Genomic DNA, 9,718 nt, shown 5'->3' on the forward strand with positions numbered 1-9,718 from the left:
AATCTCTGTGAAAGATGTCTTATAACTATTTTAGACAACAAGACATATATGCATGACTTAATACAACAAATGGGTTGGGAAGTTGTTCACGAAAAGTGTCAAAACCAGCCCAGGAAACAGAGCAGGTTATGGGATCTTGATGATGTCTCTAGTGTATTATCTAGAAATGCAGTAAGAGCTACATGCTTGAACTATATTATGTCACTTTTTTTTTCTAAGAAACTATTATATAATTTTGGTAAAGTTTGATACACTTTATTATTTGCTTATTCTTAGCTCTTATTTTTTAGGGGACAAAGGCAATTGAAGGATTATTCATGGACATGTCTGAACAACAAGAAATTCAATTTACAACTGAAACCTTCGCAAAGATGAATAAACTTAGATTGCTCAAAATTCATCAAGATGCTAAATATGATCATATTATGGAAATTGATGGAGATGTGCATTTTCCTCAAGTGGCCCTTCCTAAAGACTTGAAATTGCCCTCTTTTGAGTTAAGGTATCTCCGTTGGGATGAATATTCTTTAAAATACTTGCCACCAAATTTTCATCCGAAGAATCTTGTTGAGCTCAACTTACGGTGTAGCAACATAAAACAACTTTGGGAAGGAAATAAGGTATTATTAATTATTTAATATCATGCTTTTTCTTTGGATTTGCTTTAAAGTTAATAGACATTTATTTATTAAATTAATATTCTTTTCTTACAGCTTCTTAAAAAGTTAAAGGTCATCAATCTTAATCATTCACAACATCTCATGGAGTTCCCAAGCTTCTCAATGATGCCAAATTTGGAGATACTAACCCTTGAAGGTTGTACATTTACTTAGGATTTATTAATCAATTATAATACTAGCTACTTATTAACTAGCTTTTTTTCCTCCTTGAATTGGGTAGGGTGCATAAGCCTTCAGCGTCTTCCAATGGACATTGATAAGTTGCAACACCTTCAGACTCTCTCTTGCCATGATTGTTCAAAACTAGAGCATTTCCCAGAGATCAAGTACACAATGAAAAATCTCAAAAAGCTTGATTTATATGGAACAGCTATAGAGAAGCTACCCTCATCATCAATTGAACATTTGGAAGGGCTTGAATATTTGAATTTAGCACATTGCGAAAATCTTGTGATTCTTCCTGAGAGTATTTGTAATTTGAGATTTCTCAAGTTTCTCAATGTCAATGCATGTTCAAAACTCCACAGGTTGATGGAGAGTCTAGAGAGCCTGCAATGCTTAGAGGAGTATTACATCTAAACTCCACAGGTTGGCTTAATTGTGAATTGCCTACTTTGTCAGGTTTATCCTCCTTAAGAGTATTACATCTAAATAGCTCTTGTATAACTCCAAGAGTAATCCGCAGCCATGAGTTCTTGTCCTCATTGGAGGAACTAAGTCTAAGTGATTGCAATGTAATGGAAAGAGGTGCCCTGGATCATATTTTTCGTCTATCATCGTTGAAAAAATTAGATCTAAGTTACTGCTATCTAATGATAGGAGGAATCCCCGATTATATTTATTGTCTATCATCATTCCAAGCTCTAGATCTCAGTGAAACTAATATCCATAAAATGCCTGCTGGCATCCACCATCTTTCTAAGCTGAAATTCCTAGGGTTGGGTCACTGCAAGCAGCTTCAAGGAAGTCTAAATCTTCCATCAAGTGTACGATTTTTAGATGGCCATGATAGCTTCAAATCATTGTCGTGGCAGAGGTGGCTATGGGGTTTCCTATTCAATTGCTTCAAATCAGAAATTCAGGTACAATTTTCATTGCACAACAACCCTTTTATATAGGCACGGGATTTACATGCTACATTTTTTTCTGTGTAGGATGTTGAGTGTAGGGGTGGTTGGCATGACATACAATTTGGTCAATCTGGCTTTTTTGGGAAGGGAATTAGTATGGTAATTCCTAGAATGCCACATTGGATAAGTTATCAGAATATAGGAAATGAGATAAAAATTGAGCTTCCTATGGACTGGTACGAGGACAATGACTTTTTGGGATTTGCTTTATGCGCCGTTTATGTTCCACTTGAGAACACACTTGGGGATGCACCTACAATGTCTTATGGATTAAGATGTCATTTGAGTTTGTGTGGTGATCAATTCAGGTTCAGGGATTATCTCTCCTTTTATTCTGTCTGTAAATGCTATTGTAGTGGTGAATCAAGCGATCAAGTGTGGATGACCTGGTATCCTCAGATTGCCATTCAGGAGAAGTATCGCTCCAATAAGTGGAGGCAGTTCACAGCTTTATTTGTTGGCTATGGCACTGGATCCTTTAAAGTCATAAAGTGTGGGGTCACACTTATATATGAACATAATAGGAAGCTTCTTGGATCAGTTAAGAATGTATCTGTTACTTGCTCAAAGTGTCAAAAGAATGGAGAGCTTCAAGAGAAGCTATGTTTAGGGGAAACTGCTATCAATGAACTACTCAATATTGAGTGCCTCTCCGGAATTCAAAACTTATGTTTGCGGAACTGCAAAAGGCTTGAGAGTCTTCCAAGTGACATTTATAAGTTGAAATCCCTTACAACTTTTTCTTGCTCTGGCTGTTCAAAACTGCAAAGCTTTCCAGAAATTACAGAAGATATGAAAATTTTAGGAGAGCTTCGTTTGGATGGAACTTCTTTAAAAGAACTACCATCATCAATTCAACATCTACAAGGGCTTCAATATTTGGATCTAGAAAATTGCAAAAACCTTCTGAATATTCCAGACAACATTTGTAACTTAAGATCTCTCAAAACTCTCATTGTCTCTGGTTGTTCAAAACTCAACAAATTACCCGAGAACTTGGGGAGCCTTACACAGCTACAGGTTCTTTGTGCTGCACGTTTAGATTCAACGAGTTGTCAATTGCCTTCTTTGTCAGACCTACACGTCTTAAGAATATTAAATCTAGATCGGTCAAATTTAGTGCATGGAGCAATTCGGAGTGATATTTCCATCTTATACCCATTGGAAGAAGTAGATCTAAGCTAGTGCAATCTAGCTGAAGGAGGAATCCCCAGTGAAATTTGCTACCTATCATCACTGCAAGCATTATATCTGAAAGGGAACCATTTTAGTAGCATACCTTCTGGGATCAGTCAGCTTTCTAAGCTGAAAATCCTTGACTTGAGCCACCGTGAGATGCTTCAACAAATTCCAGAGCTTCCATCAAGTTTGCGAGTTTTGGATGCCCATGGATGCATTCGGCTGGAAAGTTTATCAAGTCCACAGAGTCTACTTTTGTCTTCTCTATTCAAATGCTGCAAATCAGAAATTCAGGTATGATTTTAATTTTACTTAGACATCTTTTATGTGAGCAAAAGAGTTACATGGTACTTTTGTGCAGGAGTTGGAATGCAGGATGGTTTTTGTTGGCGTGAGCTGTTCTCTGAACCATTAAAGGAGAAAAATCAATCACTGCAATCAGTCACTGCAATCCCTCAGCAATTGTAGTCGTAATCCATGTAGTCCATGTATAGCCTTTTCTTTTGTCTATATATACACTTGTACTCTGATGAATTGATATAGAATAAAAATATATGATTTTATTTCAGACCAACATGGTATCAGAGCAGAATTCGATCCTCTACCCTCTGTTCAACCAAATTTCTTAAAAACAGAGCCCAAACTCTTTTCACATGGCAGATACAGATCCTCACTCGGGTGAGCACTCGGGTGAATCTTCAATCTCGCCATCTGTACTGTCTGAACTAACGGCAAGGATGACAGAAGCTTTGAGTAAAGCTCCGACATCCATTCCAGCCACCGACTCAGCAATTGCCCCGATTGGCATCAAACTGGATGGCACGAATTACGCCATCTGGTCACAAGTCGTAGAGATGTATGTCACGGGCAAGGATAAACTTGGCTACATCAACGGCGACCTTCCTCAACCATTAACAACCGACCCTTCCTTCCGCAGGTGGCGGACTGAGAATGCAACTGTGAAAGGATGGCTGATTGGTTCGATGGATCCATCCCTTATTGGCAACTTCATTCGGTTTCCAACGGCAAAGCAAGTTTGGGATGCAATTGCAACCACTTATTTTGATGGAAGTGATGCAAACCAAGTTTATGAACTCCGGCGGCGAGTGGCGCGACTCAGGCAGGGTAGTGGCTCTTTGGAAAAATACTATAATGATCTCCAAGGTCTATGGCGGGAGATTGATTTCCGTCGTCCCAATCCAATGCAATGTCCAGTAGATATCCAATATTTTAACAATATGCTGCAGGAGGATCGGGTATATACTTTTCTTGATGGTTTGGATGATAAACTTGATAATATTATAAGTGATGTGTTGCAGCTTAAGCCATTTCCCACAGTAGAACAGGCATATGCCCATGTTCGTAGAGAAGCTGTGCGTCAGGCAATGATGACAGCCAATAATGGAGAAGAGGCGGCTGGAGCAGTGATGGCTTCACGAAGCCTCAAACAAGGGCCCTCTACTGCAGCCAACTCTCTGTCATTAAATGGAAAATTTTCTAAGTCAAATGGCCCATCCAATGACATGAAATGCTCTCATTATGGAAATTCGAAACATACTCGAGACACATGCTTCAAACTACATGGCTACCTAGATTGGTGGCATGAATTACAAGCCAAGAGGCGACGAGATGGGAATGGGAATGATGGTGGAGCCAGCAAAAATGCAGCTAATGGCACGGGCAAGGCCTCGATAGCCTCGGTTGAGTCCTAATTGTCACTTATTCCAACGACAACAGTTGATTTGGATACAGGTATGAGTTTTCTCGGGACCAATACCAATGAATCATATGATGGTTGGATTCTTGATTCAGGGGCGACAGACCACATGACGTATGATGCAAGTGATTTTTCTGAACGATCCTCTCCTCGACGTACTAGCATTGCTAATGCTAATGGGGACATCTCTTTGGTAAAAGAGGCTGGTACAGTGATGATATCACCAGCTCTCTCCTTAACCAATACCCTTTTTGTACCCTCATTGTCTCATAAATTATTATCAGTGAGCCAAGTCACGAAGGAGTTAAATTGTATTGTTCTAATTTATCCAACCTTTTGTCTTCTTCAGGATATTCTCACCAAGGAGATAATTGGGCGTGGTACTAAAAAGGGGGGGCTCTACTATATGGAAGATTTTAGCATCGGTCAAGCTAACCATACGAGAAGCTCTAGTGATCGAAATAAGGCGAACATTTTGTTGTGGCATCGTCGGTTAGGACATCCTTCATTTGGATATTTGAAACTTGTATTTCCTGCTTTATTTTCGAGTTTGTCGAATTTGGATTTTAAATGCGAGACATGCATCTTATCTAAAAGTCATCGTGTTAGCCTTTGAGTTTTAATAAGAGTCAGATGCCTTTTGAATTGATTCACTCTGATGTGTGGGGTCCATCTCCCAAATCCACTATATCTGGGGTTCGATGGTTTATGATTTTTGTGGATGATTGCACTCGTATGACATGGTTGTATCTAATGAAGAATAAGGATGAAGTTTTCTCTGTTTTTTGCTCATTTCATGAGATGGTTAAAACTCAATATTCTGCTACAATTCGCATACTTCGATCCGATAATGGTAGAGAGTATATGCATCGTGACTTCAAAAATTATTTCAGTCACCATGGCTTGATTCATGAAACTACCTGTCCTCAAACACCACAACAAAATGGAATTGCCAAAAGGAAAAATCGGCATATTTTAGAGACTGCTCGGGCTATTCTTCTTGGTGCTCATGTACCTAATCATTTTTGGACTGATGCTGTCACTACAGCAGTTCACCTTATTAATCGGATGTCTTCTAAGGTTCTTAAGTTCAAGACTCCTCTCCAGGCTCTATCCACTGTCCACTCTCTACCTACTGCCTTAATGCTTCCGCCTCGAGTATTTGGCTATGTTGCCTTCGTTCATTTACACAAGAATCAACGCACTAAACTCGATCCCTGTGCAGTCCGGTGTCTTTTTTTGGGGTATGGCCTACATCAAAAGGGATATCGCTGTTATGATCCATCTAATCATCGCACCTATGTGACGATGGATGTCACCTTCTTGGAATCAGAGACTTTCTACTCTTCGACCACATCCACTTCTACTCTTCAGGGGGTGCCTCAAAATAAAGAGTTGAATTGGCTGAGGTTTGATTGGGAGCCTGTTGTTTCTGTATCCAATACAGAACTTGATGTTGAGCCTGTTGTTTCTGTATCCAATATAGAACCTGATGTTGACACAGAACCTGGTGTTCTACCATTAGTAATTGAAGAGCAACAGCCACAGTAGTCGATAGTACCCCCCCATCCCACAGTATCCAAAGACCCATCTCTTGAGAATATTTCTGAGGTAAGTTCCCTGAACACTCTGAGTACACCTGTGTTAACTAATGATGGTCATGTGGGCTATAAGTTACCATATAGGCATAATCGAGGCAAGCCACCAGATAGATACTCTCCTAACATAGAAGACCGGAGGTTGAAATACCCGATTGCCAACTATGTATCCACAAAGACACTTCCTGAACCTCTAAAAACTTTCGCAGATGCACTCTCCTCGTGTCAGGTTCCTACAAGTGTTGAAGAAGCAATGAAAGACCCGAGGTGGGTCCAGGCTATGAAGGAGGAGATGGAGGCACTATTGAAAAATAAGACCTGGATTCTTGTCAATCTACCTAAAGGACAGAAAACAGTGGGGTGCAAGTGGGTGTTTTCTATCAAATACAAGGTAGATGGAACAATTGAGCGTTACAAGGCGAGACTTGTAGCAAAGGGATTCACGCAGACATACGAAGTTGACTATCAGGAAACATTCTCACCCGTTGCCAAACTAAATACGGTGAGAGTATTGTTGTCACTTGCAGCAAATCTGGATTGGCCCCTGCATCAGTTCGATGTAAAGAATGCGTTTTTACATGGTGATCTAGAAGAAGATATATATATGGACATTCCCTCAAGATATGTAGCCAACACAGAAGGCAACATTGTTTGCAAATTACAAAGAACTCTATACGGGTTGAAACAATCACCTCGAGCTTGGTTTGGGAGATTTAGTACGGCAATGAAAAAGTATGGATTCCAGCAAAGCAACTCTGATCACACTTTGTTCCTAAAGCATAGACAGGGCAAACTGACTGCTCTGATAGTCTATGTAGATGATATGATCATCACAGGAGACGATTCAGAGGAGATAGCGAGACTTCAAGAGCAGTTGGCATCTGAGTTTGAAATGAAGAACCTAGGAGGACTAAAATACTTTCTGGGAATTGAAGTTGCTAGATCAAAGCGAGGTATATTCCTATCTCAGAGAAAATATATTTTAGACCTATTAACAGAGGTTAGATTACTTGATTGTAAGCCTACAGAAACTCCAATAATTCCGAATCACAAACTTGGAGAATATCCCAATCAAATACCAACAGACAAAGGAATGTATCAAAGACTGGTAGGCAAGCTTATTTATCTTTCTCACACACGACCGGATATTGCTTATGCAGTAAGTGTGGTAAGCCAGTTTATGCATTGTCCAAGCGAAGATCATATGAGTGCCGTTATGCAGATTTTGAGATATTTGAAGTCGTCCCCTGGAAAGGGACTTATGTTCTCAAAAAATGATCACCTAAGAGTAGAAGGATATACAGACGCAGATTGGGCAGGGAACATCATGGATAGGAAATCCACCTCAGGCTACTTCACTTTTGTTGGAGGAAACTTGGTTACTTGGAGAAGCAAAAAACAAAAGGTGATCGCTCTATCCAGTGCGGAAGCTGAGTTTCGTGGAATGGCTAAAGGGCTATGTGAGTTATTATGGCTTAGGAGACTTCTAACGGAGATTGGTTTTGCCCCTGACTCTGAGATGAAGTTGTTTTGTGATAATAAAGCAGCAATTGACATCTCCCATAATCCCATTCAGCATGATCGGACTAAGCACGTAGAAGTAGATCGACACTTTATTAAACAAAATCTTGATGCAAAGATTATCCAATTCCCTTTTGTGAAATCCGAAGACCAACTAGCCGATATTCTTACAAAAGCTGTGAGCAGTAAAATATTCCATCACTCACTAGACAAGTTGGGACTTATTGATATTTACGTACCAACTTGAGGGGGAGTGTTGGCGTGAGCTGTTCTCTGAACCATTAAAGGAGAAAAATCAATCACTGCAATCAGTCACTGCAATCCCTCAGCAATTGTAGCCGTAATCCATGTAGTCCATGTATAGCCTTTTCTTTTGTCTATATATACACTTGTACTCTGATGAATTGATATAGAATAAAAATATATGATTTTATTTCAGACCAACAGTTTTGTCTAGCCTCTTTCTGCAAGGATTTTTCTATCATGGAGTGAACATTGTAATTTCTGAAAGTAGTGGAATCCCGGAGGGGAGATGGCATCAGGGATCTCAAGTAACAATGAAGCTTCCCCGGAATTGGTATGAAAATAACAACTTCTTGGGATTTGCTTTATGCTGTGCTTATTCTCCACTTGATAATGAATCCGAGGATGGAGATGGGGATGGGGATGGATATCCTTGTACTTTCAAATGTTGGTTGACTTTCTGGACTAGTAAATTTGGATGGCAGTGTGAGCTCCCATTAAAATCCAGATGTACATGCTACAATGATGGTGGTGTATCAGATCAAGTATGGGTGATGTATTATCCCAAGGGTGCTTTTAGAATGAATACTGTCTCAGTTGAACATAGGTACTTGAGAGCTTCATTTCGTGGTTATATTCATGGTAGAGCAGTCAAGGTGAAAAAATGTGCGGTGCATTTTCTATACAGTACAAGCTACTAATGTTATCAAGAGGAGTGATTACGCACAAGATGACCTAGCAGATGACTCACACCACAAAAGATTAAGAGCAGTCCAACACTAGTCTCAAGCTTTATACCCAGATGGCTATTGCATCCACAAAGCTCTGTTTATGGCTTTCTTTGTCATCATTCAGCGGTACGTCACCTTCATTTCTCCTTTAAGATCATATGCTAGAGGATTAAATTGAGTAGATTGCATTCTTTTTACTTTTTCATCATCCTAACAAGTTCAGTGTAGGAAACTGAATTTGTAGATTACACGAGCCTTCAATTTGTTAATCTAGGTGGAATATTCAGAGGGATGAAAGGTGGAAAACTTAGTCATTGAATCAAAGACGCAACATTGAATCGATCAAGCCATTAAATCTTCAAGGCAAGTGAATTTGTCTACACAAAAGAATTTCCAACTCGAAGTACTGTCTTGCCAATAGTTGTTCATGCTCTATTTAATTTGTTGTTTCACTATATTTTCTTTGTCTCAGAGATAGAGAATGCCTTGAAGAAAGAGCAAGAAGGATCAAAACTTTGGAGGGAGAAGACATGTCCAATTAAGAGATTTGTTTTTAGATGTGTTGATAGGTAGGTAAATATGTTCTAACCTTTTACTTTATATTCCATTGATAACCTTATAACATTCTCCTTATGCTGCATTTATAAGATTAAAGTCTTGTATTTCATGGTCTATCTCTAGGTAAGCTCTTCCTAGACAACTGCAATACGTGAATCTTTGACTGAGATCCTCTAGAGAAAAATGTCATGGAGGCCTACCTTGACTGGGTTTTCAAAGACTAGGAGGGCAGTCTACTTGGCCTATGAGGCTCAAATTGTAAGTGCAACAAGAGGGATGGGTCATTGGGTCAAAATTCTTAAAGCTCCCAATGAAGACACCTTAGTAGCAGTAAGGTTGTGACTTTGTGATGAGAAATGTT

The 9,718-nt window shown here is 39.5% G+C and overlaps 1 protein-coding gene across 1 annotated transcript; it reads left to right on the forward strand.

Moving 5' to 3' along the window:
* The first annotated feature begins 219 nt into the window (after positions 1-219).
* On the forward strand, positions 220-1,259 carry LOC117909940 (disease resistance protein RPV1-like). The gene is made up of 3 exons (XM_034823987.1): positions 220-620; positions 714-816; positions 901-1,259. The coding sequence occupies exons 1-3, from the start codon at positions 318-320 to the stop codon at positions 1,257-1,259; spliced, it is 765 nt and encodes a 254-aa protein (XP_034679878.1). The 5' UTR covers positions 220-317.
* Positions 1,260-9,718: the final 8,459 nt, after the last annotated feature.

Source organism: Vitis riparia, unplaced genomic scaffold (genome assembly GCF_004353265.1).
Source record: "Vitis riparia cultivar Riparia Gloire de Montpellier isolate 1030 unplaced genomic scaffold, EGFV_Vit.rip_1.0 scaffold478_pilon_pilon, whole genome shotgun sequence".
Classification (NCBI taxonomy): Eukaryota; Viridiplantae; Streptophyta; class Magnoliopsida; order Vitales; family Vitaceae; genus Vitis; species Vitis riparia.

What these genes read in the sequence shown, in the direction of transcription:
- LOC117909940 (XM_034823987.1), top strand. Translation starts at nt 318, where the DNA reads ATGGACATGTCTGAACAACAAGAAATTCAATTTACAACTGAAACCTTC. An exon ending in AACTTTGGGAAGGAAATAAG is followed by an intron (nt 621 to 713) that starts GTATTATTAATT and finishes CTTTTCTTACAG; the next exon opens with CTTCTTAAAAAGTTAAAGGT. An exon ending in GGAGATACTAACCCTTGAAG is followed by an intron (nt 817 to 900) that starts GTTGTACATTTA and finishes TGAATTGGGTAG; the next exon opens with GGTGCATAAGCCTTCAGCGT.